Raw genomic sequence first — 20,016 nt, forward strand, 5'->3', positions numbered from 1 at the left:
AAACTCTTAATAACTTTAACAACTTTTGACATTTGATTGATATTAAACAGAACTGTACTGTACTCAGACCTTCTGGATGGTGTCCAGCATGGACCAGCCCCCATTCCATGGTTTGGTTGACTTCCTCATGCAGTTCAGGCTGGCCATGCTGTGCCACTTCCTGTCTTCCAGCTTCCGGTAGAAGGCGTTAGCCAGCATCAGCACGCTGTCGTACAGGTACAGACTGGAAACCTGGAGGAAAACAAGGAGCAGGGAGGACTGGAGTTACAGCTGGATCTGCAGAGCTTCATGTGTTTGTCACACTGAGAGACACATGAAGAGAGAAAACAGACTCGGAGTGACCCGGCGCTGTTATCAGAGAGCAGACACGAGCTCATCCCCGCTGAGCTAAAGCAGATACACTGACCTGACACTCCTGCACGCCAACCCTGCACACGCCAATGTGCTAGCACAGCAGAGGCGTCTGCAGGTAATGGGAAGAGACAGACAATAAATGTAGGTGAGTGTAAGTGTGTAGTGTGTGTGTGTGTTTCTCTGAGTGTGTGTGGTATAGACAGTTTAAGACTGTCTGAGTGTAAGGAGTGTTTTGAATATTTTATTGAGAATTGTATAAATATTAAATTATTATTATGATTGTTATTATTATTATTATTATTCAGAAAATCTATCTGTGGAACCAATGAACAAAACGCAAAACTAATGTTCCAAGGAGTTTTGCACCCGTCGCTCACACTTTCTCTATCTCTCTCTTTTTTTCTCTCTCACGCGCCCTCTGTCTCTCTCTCGCACGCGCCCTCTGTCTCTCTCTCTCAGTTCAGTTCAGTTCAACTGTGCTTTTTTCGCATGAATGTAACAATCAACACTATTGCCAAAGCATAAAACAGAAAACAAACAAAAATAATAATAATAATAATAATTAATAATAACAATTAATTAAAAGAAAGATTACATACATATAATTACAACAACAGAACTTATTATTATTTACAGGATTAACACTTATAATTATTATTAATGATAATGCAAATAGAAGGAAATAAGAGTGTGGAGACTTTATAAATGTGTAATAATAAGCAATTATATAATAGTATAATAATAAGCAATCTCTCTCGCTCTCTCTCTCTGTCTCTCTCTCTTGTCCTTATTCTTTTAACCTCTCTTTCTCTCTCTGTTTCTCTCTCTCTTTCTCTCTCACGCACCCTCCTCTCTCACCCTCTCTCTTTTTCTCTCTCTCACACACCCCCCTTTCTCTCTTGCTCTATCTCTCTTTCTCTCTCATGCACCCCCCCTCTCACCCTCTCTCTCTTTCTCTCTCACACACACCCCCCTTTCTCACGCCCGCTATCTTTCTCTTTGTGGTGAGCACCATTTACTAAGTGGTGGGCACCAGATAGTAAGTGGTGAGCAGCACATAGTGGTTCTATCTGGTGCTCGCCACTTAGTATGTGGTGCTCACCACTTTTGACGTAAAAAAAAAAACCCACCACGTTCCTTTAGGGGCTCCGTATTTCTTAGATGAAATAAAAAAAGTATTTTAGTTATGTATGTGAATCAGCTGAAGGAGTTTGGTATCATATCATCGGGAATCATATGCTTCTATAAGCCTATTGGATGCTCACTCCATAGAACCACCCAGGCTCCACCCCTCACCTGTTAATTCCCACCAGAGCCCCACCCACTAGATCAGTTGAAGATCCGCCATTTCGGTCTGCTGTTTGAGAACCTCAGACACAGTACACAGCAGGATTAGCCAGCAGACTTCGTCTGAGGGAGGGATCTGTACCTACTGTCTGTGGCCATTTTGCACAAGCTAACATTAACATGTGGTAAATGCTCAGTGTATACATGGGAAGTGGCCAGCAGCAGTTTATTTGCATAAAAGTCACAATCCCCTTAATGATTGAATAAGTAGAGCAGTCAGATTTTACAGTGTAACAAATGGGTGAGATTCTCTGTTTTGTCAAATTTTTATCCAAAACTGGCATTATGCAAATATACACGGTAGAATATTTTCAGCCAGATTAACTGTGCCAGAAAGAAAACTACTACTACTCACGTAGAGAAAAACGTGTCTCAGAGCCGACCCATCCAACTCACACCAAATCAATCCCATCCAGCTCACATCACACAGCCGAGCACGCTCCGTTACTCACAGCAGCAGCAGCAGCAGCAGCAGGGCTCCATCACTGGGCACGGCCGCCTCGCTGCTCTGCCCCACCACTGCAAAATTACAGCGCAAATGACACTGACCTATTCCTTCAGTTATTGACTGTGATGTGTGTAGGAGCTGATTAGGGAGCACTAGCATCAAATTCACAAGTCAACAAGTAGCCCTGCTGCCCGCTAACGCTAACTGCTGTTGACCCGTTGATGATCTGCCAGCCAGTTCATTTATTTTTCCCTAGAGCAGCAGGGCCAAATAAGAGCGTCAGCAACTTTATTATTTTATTTCTCTCCTGATGTGGCCTGACTGCATTTACATTTACTGTTATACTACACTGTATATAACCCAGATCATGCCTAGTACAGGCTGTGTAATGAAAATAACTTGCAAGGCGATATGATATGTATCATGATTCAAGGGTTACCATTCAATATATTACGATATGTTGTGTAAGCATGGTGATGTATTACTATGGTTTAAATCAAATTTTAAGAAAACTAACCCTCATATTTATAAAATTGAGTAAAACACTGTTTTCTAATGGATGGGTTAAACATATTTAAAAATCTAAACTAATACCATATTTTTACAAAATGAGCACTGGATGTTAATCTCCACAGATTTCTCTCCAGAAAACAGTTTATTTGGGTTTTTTGGAGTAAAGCACTTCTATTTATTTATAGTAAAATTAGATTTCCAGATTTCCACTAATGCTTCCACTAGAGCTCTTCTTTCCATGTAGCTTGTTTTAACACAGTAAACACACAGACTACACACCAATATACTCACATCTGAATGCTGAAAATGCTAGCACGGTTAGCAGGTAATGCTAATGCTGCTTCAGAAGTGCTAACCAGGGTTAGAAGCAGGCTCCAGGCCGATAATTTTAACCTATGAACGGCAAAAGAGCTAGCGCTTTGCACAGTTAATGGGCAAAGCTAATGCAGCTCCAGCAGTGCTAGCCAGGGTTAGCAGCAGGCTACAGTCCAATAATACTTACCTCTGAACAGCAAAAGAGTCAGTGCTTAGTACAGTTAGAGGCTAATGCTAATATTGCTCCAGTGTCAAGTCTTTGAGGTGGAGAACTTTATAAAACTCCTTTATAACCCTGTTCTTCAGCAGAGTGGCTTTACTGCTTCTTACAACCTGACTGGTAAAATTCATACATAAGGCACACCAGAATACGGTAATGTATTCCACCTGCATTGTTTAAATAGCATGGTGTGTGTGAATATATCTATGCTGATGGGTGTGGTGGTCCGGAAATGAGGTGTGTTCAGGTAAATTTTTGCCGTATTGCTGTCTTGGCAAAAAAAAAAACACAGGTGCACAGTTAGATGGTCATTGCTATCTTGACAGTGAAATGTCAACACAGGTGCATCCCCAATATGTGTACACCCCCACTTGTTACATACACATAAACAAACAGCAGTGCACAAATCCAGAGTGTGTGGCTGTTAGCAGCTATGCAAACGTTTATATCAACAGTAAAATTAATCTAAATTAAAATAATATTTTATTGCATGAAGGAGCAGGTCAGTTTTCTCTACTGGGAAGTGATGGACATGTCCAGGTAGCTGCGCTGTTGAAATAGCCAGAGGTGGAAAAAGTACTGAAAAAATTGTAATTAAGTAAAAGTACCTTTACTTTGCTAAAATTCTACTCAAGTGAAAGTAAAAGTAGCCAACTAAAAATCTACTCGAGTAAAAGTAAAAAAGTACTCAATTTAAAATGTACTTTGAGTAAAAGTTAAATAGTTACTTTTAATTATTTGATGTAAAAAAGTAAAAACAAATCATAAATTAAATTATTAATTTTTAATGAACTATTATTCCACATAATAATTTAAACCTTTCAGGCAGTATTTGTTCAGACCACCCCATAAAACAAGTGGCATAGGTTTCTAATTATTAAAAAGTTATGGTAATATATGTGACTATAAACTGTAATTTTATAGATATAGTTACTTGCAATTGCTGTGCTTTAACTGATTTTACATGTTTTTTTAAACATTTAAGCAAATTGTTTAATGATAAAAGTACTTACACCAAATGGTTTCACAGGTTTGATGTGGAAGTTTTTAAAGCTGGCACATTTTGTATTGCATGAAGATGTTATTGCCTCATTATTCCATGCGCGAGCATCCGTGCCCTTTTTTTTATTTTTAAATCAGGCAATTGTTTTTTTTTCCCCCAGCATTTTTTTACTCAGTAATGGGGAGTTTTCCAATGTAGCAAAGTAAATTACTTGTGTCAAAATGTACTTGAGTAAAAGTATAAGTACCTATTTTAAAAACTACTTTAAAATTACAAATTACTTATAAAATCTACTCAATTACAGTAACTTGAGTAAATGTAATTCATTACTTTCCACCTCTAGAAATAGCAATGCGCATTTCAACATTCAGCATTAAGAGCACCTCTGGTTTTTAAAGGGAATGGCAAGTGGAACTCTAAAAGCCCTATTTAATGATCGATCTATAGCTAAATTTAGAGTATGCTATTGCGTATTTGGTATCACCAGGGCGCAAAAAACACGCCTTGCACAGCTCAAAACACACATGGCAAGGCATGAACTAATTCTCTTAATTAATCAAAGGTGTGTTTTTGGCCTAACGAGAAATAAACCAATCAGCGTTTCACTTGCCATTCATTTTAAGAGTCAGCTGCGCTCTGACTTTGGCGCATTGATATCTTGTGTTAGCAGAGGATACTGACCTGCACATTCATGCTCTGAAGATACAGCAGAAGGTAATATTCAGGAACAGCAATGGTATTTTAATTTTACATTCTGTTTATTGTTGATGTAAAAGCTAGATTTGCGCAGTGCAACCTATTCGTGTGTTCATGTTACACACGTTACCCAAAAAACACCCAATTAAGAGAAATTATACATGCCTTTTGTGCATTTTAAACCATCCAAGGCATACTTTTCCTGCTGTTACGATAGCGAAGACACACTGAAACACCCTACATAAAGCTGTACAGTGCGCGGCTGATTTCTTGCCTATAGATTGAGTGTGATTTCCCATGGAAACTAATTTGATGCAGGTTTGCATTTAATTGTGAGCAGTGTGGCACTGTGTAGCACTGTTTTGAATTATGAATGAGAACAATATGCTGTGACATGTAATAAATTATGTATTGGACATCACAATCTGTATGCTGCAGCAGGCGTTCCATGGGGAAACTATAGGCGTTAATGATCAGAAAGGTTAAGGAACTTTGAACTAACCTGCATGGGCTACAGGATGGTCTGACCAAGGGTGCATTTAGACAGAGGAGTATGTTCAGCTCTACTGTACCGTATAGTAGGTTATTTATTATTATTATTATGGAGTTTTATGTGTTTAAATTTGGAAGGAATTTTAAAATGGGTTTTCAGGTTGAGCTTCTAGCCCAAGAACAGCTTCTGCTGGCCTTCGATGATCAAAGTGGTCAAATTGGACACTCCCATTTGTCCTATATGTGTCCCATAGGTCAATGCGGCGTATATTGCACTGGTCATGCTGGAAAACCAGCTTGGTGAGAGGTGTCAAGTAATGAAGTACAAATACTTTATTCATTTACTTAAGTTAAATTTTTTGTTTTCTATACTTTACTGTAGTAATTATTTTTCAGATTACTTTTTACTTCTACTCATTACATTTTCACACAATTATATGAACTTTCTATTCCTTACATTTTAAAAATAGCCTTGTACTCCTATTTCATTTCAGCTTGTTTTCATTCCAGCTTCTCATCATTTAAAAAAACACCTATCCAGATAAATCTCTCCATCCAGATAGAGTGAATCTGACCCCACACACACACACACACACAGTTCAGCAAGAACATAGCAGACGTATGTAGTCTAGTATGAAGATGATCCGTGCAGAGACTCAAGAGAACTCCAGACAAACTCCAGTCCAAATAAACTTCTTTAATATATTTGCATTTTATTAAAATGCATTCACTTTTAATGGGTATATATGCAGCTGGAAACAGTCTACTGCAGGGGTATTTAATTAGAATTCAGTTTGGTCCAGTTAGAGAAAATTTCATTAGGCTAAGGTCCGGACCGTCGCCATTTTTAACTTGTGTTATAATTCAGTGTTCAGTGCACTATAGTATCCTTTGGTTCAGCCTAAGCTTTTGTTCTTAATAGAATTTTTTTAAACATATACTGGCTGACAACTTATTGATACTGATCATGCTGTCAAACAGCATAGGAGATATCCTAATAACCCTCAGGTCAATATTGTTCACCCTGTGCAAGACGCATCACAATGCTAATTCCTATCTTACACCCGGCCAACAGTCTATTTTTACACCTTGCACCAACACGTCTAAAATAGGTCAGAGTTTAGGAATAAATCTACACTGATGGGTGTGGTGGTCTGGAAGTGAGGTGTGTTCAGGTTCATTTCTGGCGTGTTGCAATTTTGGCGTTGAAAAAAACATAGGTGTGCCAGTGACTGATTAAAACCAGGACAACAGCCAATCATTAGAGTCCATCTCAGCTGCGCCTGCACGCATATATGTATATTCCTAAACTTCGCCGCTACTTTAACGGCACAGGCGTAAGGCAAGAAAATAGTCTGTTGACATACTTACAAACCTGCTCATTAAACACAAACAGGGACGCGCTGTAGCAGGTAAACTCGACTTTTACCTCAACAATAAACAGAATACATACAAGTCAGTACTCTCTGCTTAGACGCGCAAAAGCGCTGCAATGTTAAGATATCAACATGCCAAAGTCAGTGCGCACCTGCCATGATTAGTTAAGAGAATTAGTTCATGCCTTTTACGTGTTTCGAGCCACGCAAGGCGTATTTTTTGTGTCAGTAGGGTACGAAAGACATAAAATATCAGAGATAATCAGAGATAGAATACAATATCCCACAGATATTAAATTCATGATGGTCAACCAGCTTGATTGTACAGATTATATTGCTTGACCAGTTTGGTCTTGCTGGTCAAACTAGTTGTTTAGCTTGGTTGTAGACCAGCTAAATCATCAAACTCACATTGAACCATGTCAACCAGCTTGTTCTTTGTCTAGTTTGGTCAACTAGAACATACGGATGATCAGAAAGACCAGCGGAGGTGTGCTTTACACCCATGCATCCAAAGCTTTGCATTGCACTTGGTAATGTGAGGCTTGGATGGAACAGCTCTGCCATGGAAACCCATTCTATGAAGCTCTCTACACTCTACTGTTCTTGAGCTTATTTGAAGCTACATTACAGTTTTTCCCAAATGTTTAAACGCATTTTTAGAAACTTGGCTCAGTTTCTCAAAACTCTAAACACAAATTGAAAATGATGAACTGCTTTGTTGAAACTCCACAAATCTTTAGCAAAACTGATTCCTTCCACCAAAACAACACACACATCTATTTATATGCTTATCTCTTTTGCAGAGCATCAAATAAAGACTGACAATATAAATTCAAAGCACTATTAACAGAAGTATTTGGTTAGTTTTTGACTTCATGATTTTTCATGTTTTGGTCACTGTACAAATTCAAATGCATACATGTCCATGGAAATATGTTGGCTTTCTGGTGTTTAGATTTATTTGGTGTGGTGTAGGACCCCTCCATATAGCATTACAGTACTAAATGTATATGCAACACAAATGTAAGACATTTGTTTTATTTATTTTGTATGTAGTTTGTTGCAAAACTGTAATTTTTACTTATGTAAGTGCAATGAGAAACATGACGAGGAAAATCAGTTAAAAAACAAAGAGGTAACAAAAACGTATTTTTTGCAAAATGCAAAGAAACAGATCACTGTTCATCAGACCTTTGATCTCGGTCAGCCAGAGGACCTGTACTAAATTATGCAATTTGTGTTTAGCGATTTGCAAAGCTGTGATTTAAAATGATATTTGAGTGAGAAATTATGGAATTGTGCTTAAATGAGTTTAGCAGTTTGGATTTGTGTGCATAGTTCTACATTTTGTGTGTATAATTTAGAGGTCTGTAGTGATGGACTCGCAGAAAGTTGGTTCCTATGGTGCAGTATGCTCCTCAGCATCCACTGACATTAAACACCTGAGTTCATTGAATTGGATAGGTGAGTGAACACTTGTGGCAATACAGTGTATGTTATTCCACCAGCTGTGGTTTTAGTGATGTAAGGAAAATGTCCTAATGATTTAGTTACAGTGAAGAAGGCTAGCTGGTGGTTGTCATCCTCACTGTGTGTTTCAGTGGTAAAATGATTCCTGGCAGGGCCTCTCTGAAATGCAATTCTGACTGTTTTACTATAAAACAGTGTTTGCTTTATTCTGGCCAATGGCCATGGAGTGACCAAACGATTTATCACTGAGAATTCAAACAGCACTACAGCACGGACGACACGCTAGATAATGCAATCAAGTTTTCATAATAGGGAGTAATTTTACAGAAGCTGGGGAAGTCATAAACAATGAATAATGAAATAGATAAACTGAAAAAAGAAAAAGCAACACTAAACAAGCAGAACAAAGACAAAAAAGCTTTTAGACATAGCTTTTAGACAAAACATAGTTACTATTAGCAAATAGTATGCAGCTGTGGCACAACCAATCACAATAATTGAGTTATGCTCTATTTATCTTGTTTATTTGGTTATCCACAGATATAACTTGGACAGTAGTAGTCACAAATATAAATTGTGTGGCGGAAAAGTAACACTGTTCATCACCCTGTTTTTTGGATACAATTCGGGTTAGCACCCGAACATCCCTTTCAGACAGCTTCCTCTTACAGCATCCACAGTTAATCCTGGTGGATGTGGTTGGTCCTTCTTGGTGTTATGCAGACATTACCCTGGATACCGTGGCTCTTGATACATCACAAAGACTTGTCTTGGTCACAGATGTTCCAGCAAGACGTGCACAAACAATTTGCCCTCTTTTAAACTCTGGCCCATACACCCATAATGTTGTGTGCATTGCAATATTTTGAGCAAAACTGTGCTCTTACCCTGCTAATTGAACCTTCACACACTTACTGGTGCAATGTGCAATTAATGAAGATTGGCCACTAGGCTGCTCCAATTTAGACATGAAACCTCCCACACTAAAATGACAGGTGTTTCAGTTTCAATGTCCAACCCCTGTATGTTAGTATTACTGTTTTACTGGGCTAATAAACACTTACTGCTCAGAAAATATTTTTTTATTGTACTTTCCATAGGTGTCTAAAACTTTGCACAGTACAGAATATACATTTGAAATCAGACATTTACACACTATATAAAAAGACACATATGCATGTTTTTTTTCTTACTGTCTGACATGAAATCAGAATAAACACTTCCTGTTTTAGGTCAATCAGGATTACTAAATTAGGATTACTGTGGTCTGACAAGACAAACATTTTATTACGTTTTTAAAAAATTAAATTAAAGTTTAACACTGGGGTGGCAGCATCAGGTCGTGGGGTTGTTTTACTGCAGAATAGAATGGTGCACTTCGCAAAATAGATGGCATTATGAGGAAAGAACATTATGAAATTAGCCCAAATTCCTGCTGCCAATTCAAAACATTTGACCCATAGACTGTGTATAGCTGGACAGAGCATCATCTCTCAAAAGTGAAGCCACCACAGGTCGGGCGCACCCTGCTGTTTGGTTTCAGAAAACTGCGTAACCCCACACATCCCCATAGGTTTCAATGGCAAAACAGACAACTTTCAATCACGTTTTTTTCTAATATACTGTAATTCTAACCTCCATTATTTAAATGCAACAGCAAGTGTAACCTCCACTTATATTGTCAAATTTTTATTCCCAAACAGAATTCGTTTTTAAAACGTTATTCAGCTCTATTAAAAAAAGGTGTGGTTATTGTAAAAGGGCTGGTTATGGGCGGGACCAATAACCATACCTGTCAAGTTTTGGACTTAAAAATAAGGGATTTTTCCGCCGCCCCAACAGCCCAACCGAGGGCTTGTGCTTTATATATATATATATATATATATGTGAAATTGAAGGGTGCACAAATTTACAAGAAGGACATGGATCAGATATATTCCATAAGTAAATAATAGTCCTAAGGGGCCTACACAATTACTAATCTTTCATTAATACTTCTTTCTATTATTCAGTCCACTCCTGATCAGTTCAGTTAATTTCAGCCCTCTTCACATTTTCTCTCTCTCCAGCTCAACCATCTCTTCTACCCCTTCTAAATAATACATTACACCACAATACTTGAGATTTAAACAAATTCTAACAAACCCTAAAACTAGCCCTGAACTAATAGAGTTTGGAAATGATAGTTATTGGCTGATCAGGCACATCAGGGCAGGGCATTATATGTATGTAGATTTTTCTCAAACCCTGAATATCTATCTAGCTAATTCTAAAGTTAAGCTAACTGAGTCACAAGCTGGATTTTATTAAACACACAATGGGTTTAATTTATGTTTTGATTCAGAGAAGAGTCTTTTTAACCAGGAAGATTTTGACTTCATTATGAATGGGAACTGCGACACGGCGTCCATCTTTTTTTACAGTTTCTGATTTGACCCAAGTCATGCAGTTTAAGGACAATGGTTCCAAATACAAATGGAATGTATGGAAATGTGATAAAATGTAATAAAAGTAATAACAAGCCTAAAAAATGATCTATTGTTATTCTGGCATTTGTCAAATGATATTAAAAAATAATTGTATGTATCATAATTGACTTAAAATGGGAAATGATTATTCGGATTTCATGTCAGACAGTGAGAAAACATGCTTATGTGTCTTTTCATATAGTTTATGTAAACTTCTGATTTTAACTGTGTGAATAGAAAAAAATAACTAATATATTGCTAAAGAACATCCAATTTCTTCTGAAGGCTTGATGAAGCATTTGATGAAGGCCATGTTCAGTGTGATAAAGATTTTTTTTTTCTGTTCTATGAATAAAAGATGAATTGAAAAGGTTGGTCTTGTTTGTGTGGAATATAGCTGTGAGGAGGATTTCAGTGCAGCACAGGCCGGCTGGAAGACTCTTTATCCTGCGTACAGATGTCTGCTGAAGATGGGTCTCAACTGACTCATCGTTATCATATGTGTGTGTGTGTGTGTGTGTGTGTGTGTGTGATATGGAAGGTAATGAAAGTGTCCCAGAGCTGCTAGTATGAATGAGGGATTGTGTCTGGGGCAGTGGGGGGGGGGGGGGGGGGCGGTTATATGGTCACACCTGGCTTTAACATGCTTCCTGGGTGATCCAATCACAAATCATTTCCAGAATGCATAGCCAATCACACCTGTCATGTTAAATGCGTCTCATGTGAGCTCTTGTGATTGGATTTCTGATCACATAATTTCTGTGGGGGGCGGGGCTGGAGGCGGGGCTCGAGATGTAGCTGGTTATGGTAAGATTTTTTCGATTTCCTTTAGATCCAGATGAGGCAGATAGTATCCTTTTTATCCATTAGCTTATTGTTGTAGCGTGCTCAGCTAACCTGTGCAGATGGTGGACGGTGTGGTATCATGGTTATTAATCCACTACGGGGAGGTGGTTCAGCTAATGCAGTTGATGATGTTTGCAGTCAGGGCATTATGACAGTTCTCAACCAGCATAAAGTTACACTTTACAATAAAGCAATATGGTAACTTGTTCATATGGCCTACAACACTATGGCCAGACAATCAACCATTGTATAAAATATAATGGAGTACACAAGGGAAGGTAGCGAAACTGTAGCTCACAATGCTGGTGAGTCTTGCAAAACAATGATTATGCAAATAATTGATGCCAGGAACCAAAACAATATCAACGTTACTTTTTGTGTAATGTAAATCTATTTTTTTTAATTAGGTGAATTCTACCCAAACAATTATGGACTATATTTGTGCAAAATTTAGGAAATTTTTCACTCACACAACATTACTGTCACGTCCTGGTCTTGTCTCATGTCTCTGTGTGTTATTCCCACGTGACCTGTGCCCCTGTGTTCTGTCTCAGTACTTTTCCACCTGTGTCGATTTGTAGCTCCGCCCCCTAGCCCCAGGTGTTTCCACTTCCCTTGTGTGCTATAAAGCCTTCCTTTGTCTCTTGTCCTTCGTCGGTCTTTGCACCAACTCCTGTTGTCTGTCTTTCCTTTCTCTCGTTATCCATAGTGCTAGTTCCTTGTTTATCTTCGTTCTGTGTTTATTCCTAGTTTATTTTCCCTTGTTCTTATCTCGTTTATTTCTAGTACATTCCCTGTATATATCCCTGCCTTGTTTAGTTTTGTATTTGTTCAGTCCCTCGTTTGTTTCGTTGTTTATTTACTCCCAGTTTGTTTGTTAGTTATTATCTATCGAGTTTAGTTCCTTGTTGTTTTCCTAGTTTGTTTTTGTTAGCCTCCCTGTTTGTTTTCTCATTAGTACTTCTTGTTTGTTTAGGTTTATGTTCTCTAGTCTCCATCGTTTGTTTACTTGCTTCTTTGTTTATTTGTTTATCTTGTTCTTTGTTATTTATATTATATATTTATTAAATTTCCCCTTTACCTGCACTTTCGTCCGTCTCCTCGTCTCCCTGCCTGGGTCAACCATGACAATTACATTCTTGGGAAGCCACCTTTTTCCCCTTGAATGTTGCAATTAAACAAAGTACCAGTCAAAGGTTTGCACACACTTCTTCTCATTTATTTTGTTTTCCTTAATTTTATGATTTTTTTTCTAGTAAATCTAATATTGTGGAAATTAAAGCTATACAGGTACACTTGGTATTCATGAGGAAGAGTCACCTGGAATAGTTTTCTCAGCATCTTGAAGGAGTTCATGGAGGTGCTGAACAATAGTTGCTGCTTTTTGAAAATGTACAATTAACATAAATGAAATAAAGAAATAAAGAAAACATTAAGAAACTTTTGACTGGTACTGTATACAGGTGGCAGCTGTATTTATAGGGCACCTCAAAATGCATTGTGTTATTTTACAAAGGAAACCTTTTTTAAGACTAATATACAGTATAAACACAAATTACAACTGGTACTTTAACTTTTCATTACTGTTTAGAACCCACTCTTTGATCTCTCTCTAGTGTTTCGCAGTGATGTTATGATGTAACAGGGGAAAAGGAAGAGACCAGGGGCCTCATATGCTAAGACTTGCATTGAAATTCTACTAAAAAGGTCTGAAAAATCTGATTTATCAAAACGTACATAGGTAGAGTACCACACACGCTCTCTTAGTACGTTGCAATCAACTTCAAATTGAGCGCACATGCAAAATCAGACCAGGAAAATGGCGAAAAAAAATAATTTTACTAATTGCGATTTGCAGGATTTGCTGTTGGAGGTAGAGGCCAACATTTTTTTTATTTAGTTCTCTGTCCGCTGGGATAAACACTAAACTCCAGTCGGTCAGGTCCTGACACAGAAGGAGATTGTGGCAAATATTTGCCATGCTAGATATCTGACTCAGTCATCAACTGGGAGTTAGGAGCAGAGGCTATAAACTGCCAAGAAAAACAGAACCACAGTTCTAAAATGCACCAACCACCCTCTGTTACACTCATTTCAAATTAAAATTTGTATACAAAATTGTGTGTAATAGTCTATTTCGTCTATACATTGCAAAAATAAGTGTATGGTGGTAATTGGTGGTAATGAGTTGAAGTGAAGTTGACCAACAAGGTAAAACAAAAAAAATTGGGTGATATTTTTTAATGCTACATGGAATTTGCATACAACCAGTCAAACCATTGCCATTGGCAATATCTTCCAGTTATGCAAATGCTGAAATCTCCAACATGTAGATCAGTTATTGCAACATTTTACACGTTATACTGTATAATCTAACTTAAGTGGGTACACATTGATTAATTAATAATTTATTATACCAATCAAATCAAATCGAGTAATTGACCTATTCATTATTTTAACCAATAACTGCTTATTATAATGGGTGCGTGACAGATTATTATTTGCTATTTTATTGCATCGCCTCTAAATGTTGCTTACTGTCAAAAACACATTAGAAACTGGTGTGGGGGAACACACATTTTCACACTTAGCGCACGCATTTAGCACACCATTATCATGAGCATCAAATATATATATGGCCTAATATATGGCCGTTTTTTTTTTTTTTTTTTGTACACAACTTTAGTACATGAGGCCCCAGGCTCTCCATAAACCAGCTCCAGTTCACACTACAATAATAATGTGGTCTAATTTGTCTCTAATTCGTCTCCTCTGAATATGATCTAATTGAGTGATGGGAATATGATGCTCCTCGTGATGCACTGTATCCTGTATTTTGCGCATGTTAATGGTTGGTGTAAATAGGGATCAGATTCTCTGCTGGTGTTAGCAGCTCTGGTAATGATCTGTGTCGGTATACTGACCTCCAGGGACTGCAGGTATCCCTCCTGGGGGTCGCAGAGCAGCGAGGAGATGCGGTGGTTGTTCCTCATGCAGCGGATGTTCGTATCTCTCCACAGAGGAAAAATCTGCCTGATCACGGTCATGCGGCCGAGAGCACTGTGGACCAGCTCCATGATCTCGGTATCGCTCACCTCCTAAACACACACACACACACACATACACACACACAAGGAGAAACCAAGGACACAACAAATTGTGGTTTTAGTAAACTGACAAGCAGCAAGATCAAATTAGACAAACTTCAAGCTGGCTGGAGAAATCCTGTTAAACCCGACAACTTCAGCGCAGCTACAGATGGCCTACAGTCAATAATAATAACAGGGATTTAGTTTGAGCTTTACAAAATTTAACCATGTTTTATTATAAATTGTCCTTCTTAGTTCTGTTTACGATTGTGCATTATTATTTCACCTGGGAGCACAGTCGTATTTTGAGGGGGGTGAGGGCTGGGGTCACGGGGGGCATGTCCCCTGTATGCTTTACTTTACCTCACTCTTCTTCAATCTACCTCACTCTGCCTAGCTCTACCTCACTATAAACTGCTGTACCTTGATCTACCTCACTCTACCTCCCTCTGCCTTGCTCTACCTCACAATAACTTGATCTACCTCACTATACCATGCTGTACCTTGATCTACCTCACTCTACCTCCCTCTGCCTTGCTCTACCTCACAATACCTTGATCTACTTCACTCTACCTTCCTCTGCCTTGCTGTACCTCACAATACCTTGATCTACTTCACTCCACCTCCCTCTGCCTTGCTGTACCTCACAATACCTTGATCTACCTCACTCCACCTCCCTCTGCTTTGCTCTACCTCACTCTACCTCCCTCTGCTTTGCTCTACCTCACAGTACCTTGATCTACCACACTCCACCTCCCTCTGCCTTGCGCTACCTCACAATACCTTGATCTACCTCCCTCTACCTTGTTTTACCTTAAAATAACTTGATCTACCTCACTATACCATGCTGTACCTTGATCTACCTCACTCTGCCTCCCTCTGTCTTGCTCTACCTCACAATACCTTGATCTACCTCACTCTACCTCCTTCTGTCTTGCTCTACCTCACTACACCTTGATCTACCTCCCTCTACCTTGTTTTACCTCACAATACCTTGATCTACCTCAGTCTACCTCCCTCTGCCTGGATCTACCTCACAATACCTTGATCTACCGCACAATACCTTGATCTACCTCACTCTACCTCCCTCTGTCTTCATCTACCTCACAATACCTTTATCTACCTCACTCTACCTCCCTCTGCCTTCCTCTACCTCACAATACCTTGCTCTACCTCACTATACCTCCCTCTGCCTTGTTTTACCTTACAATACCTTGATCAACTTCACTATACCATGCTGTACCTTGATCTACCTCACAATACCATGATCTACCTCACTCTACCTCCCTCTGCCTTGCTCTACCTCACAATACCTTGATAAAACTGACTTTACCTCTCTCTGCCTAGCTCAACCTCACAATACCTTGATCTACCCCACTCTACATCCCTCTGCCTTGCTCTACCTCACTATACCTTGCTCTACCTCACTATACCATGCTGTACCTTGATCTACTTCACTCTACCTTCCTCTGCCTTGCTGTACCTCACAATACCTTGATCTACCTCACTCCACCTCCCTCTGCTTTGCTCTACCTCCCTCTGCCTTCCTCTACCTCACAATACCTTGCTCTACCTCACTATACCTCCCTCTGCCTTGCTGTACCTCACAATACCTTGATCTACCTCACTCCACCTCCCTCTGCTTTGCTCTACCTCACTCTACCTCCCTCTGCTTTGCTCTACCTCACAGTACCTTGATCTACCTCACTCTACCTCCCTCTGCCTTGCTCTACCTCACTATACCTTGCTCTACCTCACTATACCATGCTGTACCTTGATCTACTTCACTCTACCTCCCTCTGCCTTCCTCTACCTCACAATACCTTGCTGCTCATCAATAACTACTATAGGCACCATTAGCATCACATCCACCTGGGGCACCATAGCAACTGCTTAGCAATTACATAGAACAGTATTGCAACCATGTGACACAGTTCAGATCCAATGGAAGTTGTCAGAAACAGCTTCACTGTGCACTTTTTCACTCTTCTTTTCTCTAGAGGGCACTTTAGCAACACCTTTTAAACTGTATGGGCACAGGGGGGGCAGTTGCCCCCCTCCAGCCTTCCCTTAAGTCCACCATTGCCCTTTAAAACCACTACAATAGGTATAGCTGCATGAACCTGCGAGTCAGAGTAAATTCTCAAACAGCATATAGAGCTTCCTCAGGTCTGCAGTGTGGTCAAGACCCTGCGTGGAGGAGGATCAATAAACTACAGTGAGTCCAGCAGAGGGTCAATCCCCACAGCACAGCATACACACTTCAAACACACATATAGCATAGCATACACATTTCAAACACACACACAGTATAGCATACACACCTCAAACCCACAAACACACAGCATTCTCACGCAAGAAGGTTCAACCCCATACACAAAAGTCTCTCGTGTCCTGAGCTCGTCTCTCTTCCTGTCTCTTAATCATTCATTAACCGTCTGTCTCTCTGCTCTTTAGCTCTCTCTGGGTCAGACCAAGTCTTTAATGGTCTTTATTTAGACTATTATAGTCAGATCTGCTGGAGTTATTAGCTACTGATAATGCTACACATTTTCTGTTCTATGGTAACTATGTGCAGTAGTATATGTTTTTTTTTTGTACAGTTTCTTTTTTTTACATTTTATTTCTATTTTTTGACCGGTTTTCTCCCCAATTTACAAGGCCAATTACCCAACCCACTTATTAGGACTCCCCTTATCACTAGTAACCCAACTATAGTACCCTAACACCCAACACAACCCAACACCCAACACAACCCCAGGACAGTGAAGACTAGCACATGCCTTCCCCGAAACATGTGAAGTCAGCCACTTCCTCTTTCAGACCTGCTGCTGATGCAGAATTGCTTAGTAGCATCACAGTGCGTTTGGAGGAAAGCGCAGCGACTTGGTTCTGATACATCAGCTCACAGATGCCTTGTGCTGAGCAACATCACCCATTGGATAAGGGGAAAGAGCCCAGTCTAGCCACCAAGTGAGAACAAGGCCAATTGTGCAAGCTACATGAACAGGATTCGAATTGTGGCATTGCTTAACCAGGAGCAGAAAGTGCACAGAACAGAGCTTTGATTAGCGGGGTCTAGGAGTAATATATTTATATATATATATATATATATATATATATATATATATATATATACATAACATATTTGAATATCGTAAACAATATTTTACCCTGAAATATCGTGCCATATCACCCACCCCAATTTTCACATCAGGTTACTACTTTTTTTTGCTGTTTTAAGCAAAAGAAAAAATCACTCTATTTTCATTTCCCATTATATATATACTATATAAAGTAGATTTTACTTTATTCCTGGATATATGGAAATTTTTGAGTGCATTATTAGTATCATGACATTATGGATCATTGACTTGTGACAACTCAGATTAAACTTTTGTATTTTTTAATATCTTAGTTATTGTTGTGCCATATCTTATCGTATGCATTAATAACATTTAATTTTTATTTTGTCCCAGTCGTGTATTCTTGAAATATTTTTTTTTTTATTTAGGGTTTTGTCATATCGCCAAGAGTATCGATATTGCAAAAATACCAGTAAATATTGTGATATTATTTTAGGGCCATATCGCCCACCCCTAATATATGGTTAGGTTTTCCTTGTTTTTGTCTCGCCAAAATGAGAAGAGACGTTCCAGGTGCCATGATTAGCATTACTAGAAATCCCATTCCTACAAAAGTCAGTGGCTGGTCTTCTTATAAATAATGTCTCTGTTACAGATCAGAAAAATCTGACTCTCAGATCAGTCTCTGTCTGTTTCTATCTCTCCATCATGAGAAGACAGCTCATCACTATGGGTCTGAAAATATGTTGACATGATCAAAAAACTCTCCCTGCTGGTTTTCTCAGAACAATGGACTGACCACCCCAGAGTCCAGACCTTAACTTCAACTCTGAATGTGCTCGGAATAAGAAGCAGAAAATACTCCATCAACTAAGACTAAACTTTGGAGATTCCAGATTCTCTGGAAAACTGAAAGCAAGTCTCTGAAACGTAGGAATGGAGCTGCACAAAAATGTAATACAATAAGTGTTTTCTGGGAGTCGATAGTAGAGCTAGAGCTTGTTGTGTTATCTTGGGGTGTCAATCTCCCAATACTTACAAACCCAATACAGTGCACATTTCTTTTCTTTTTCAAGTGTGCTGAATAATACTTAAGCAATAATACACTCGAGGTTTGTACTATAACGTGTAATATTGGCACTACTGTGCTGATCTATACACTGTAAGACCGGATAAGTTATATTTACTTGTGAGGAAACTGGTTGCCTTAAAAAAGTTAAGTAATGGGTAAAGAAAGCTTAAGTTAGCATAACTTAAAAGCATAATTAAGTTATTACAACTAAAGGGGAAGCTGATTTAAATCTTTTATTTTTGTTATACTGTAAGACCAGATAAGTTGAGTTTACTCAACTTTTTTAAGGCGGCCGGTTTGCTCAAATTATTTAAGTAATAAATAATGAAAACTTGAGTTGGCATAAATTAAAACATCAAGTTATTACAACTAAAGGGGAACTTGATTTATTTCTTAGGTAGCCCAGGGGGAATCATTACACACTGATGGTGAGTGTTAGTCAGAAACTGTTGGACACACCCAATATGCAAATAGATTGTGACAGAAGCCAATGGAAAAGAAGCTGTTAATGGCAACAGACTAAACTTAGTTATGTGCCCACAAATGTTCAACTAACTCAAAATAGTTGAGTATTGTTTAGAAATATCAAATTTTATGTAAAACAGACTTAAATCAAACAACGTATGTGATACCGCATCACAGCAGTGCCAATATTACACATTATATCACGGACCTCAAGTGTGTCATTGTGATTATACTACAGTTCCATTATCACTGTTTATTAAAAGATTTTGAGTTAAACAGGACGAGAAAATGTGATCGGTTTGGTTATGCACATTCTAAAAATTGTGGAAATCTAAGCTTACTGTAAATAAACATAAGAGCTTTACTCACCCAACTAAAACTTTTTTTAAAAGAGAAATCTGTGTAGATTAAAGTCCAGTGCTTGTTTGACTAAAATGTTTTTTTTAAGAATTAAAGTTTTGTTTGTTCTACACCCCCAGCGGCAAAACCAGCGGAATTACAAGATTCCACCTTACATTCAGCTTAACCCTTGTGTGGTGTTCGGGTCTGTGGCACCCGTTTTCATTTTTCATCAAATGATACTAAAAAAAAACAATTTTCTAACTCAAACTCATTGGCATTGGCTCATTTTTTGTAAAAAAAACATATATCAAAACACATTTTCGATAAACACACACTGTACACCCCCCCCCCCACACACACACATTTATATTACATACAGTATGTTTGGCCAAGGGCTAATAAACATTGCTT

The 20,016-nt window shown here is 38.7% G+C and overlaps 1 protein-coding gene across 2 annotated transcripts in view; it reads right to left on the minus strand.

The window, feature by feature from the left end:
- Positions 1–20,016, minus strand: part of grid1a (glutamate receptor, ionotropic, delta 1a) — a 738,749-nt gene that overhangs the window by 69,069 nt on the left and 649,664 nt on the right. For both annotated transcript variants that reach the window (XM_049464094.1, XM_049464096.1), the window contains exons 6-7: positions 14,476–14,649; positions 70–231 (exon numbers count right to left, since the gene is read on the minus strand). In XM_049464094.1, the coding sequence (XP_049320051.1) occupies positions 70–231; positions 14,476–14,649 (336 nt within the window). The remainder of the gene's footprint in view (positions 1–69; positions 232–14,475; positions 14,650–20,016) is intronic.

The sequence above is a fragment of the Astyanax mexicanus genome, chromosome 14 (genome assembly GCF_023375975.1).
Source record: "Astyanax mexicanus isolate ESR-SI-001 chromosome 14, AstMex3_surface, whole genome shotgun sequence".
NCBI lineage: Eukaryota > Metazoa > Chordata > Actinopteri > Characiformes > Acestrorhamphidae > Astyanax > Astyanax mexicanus.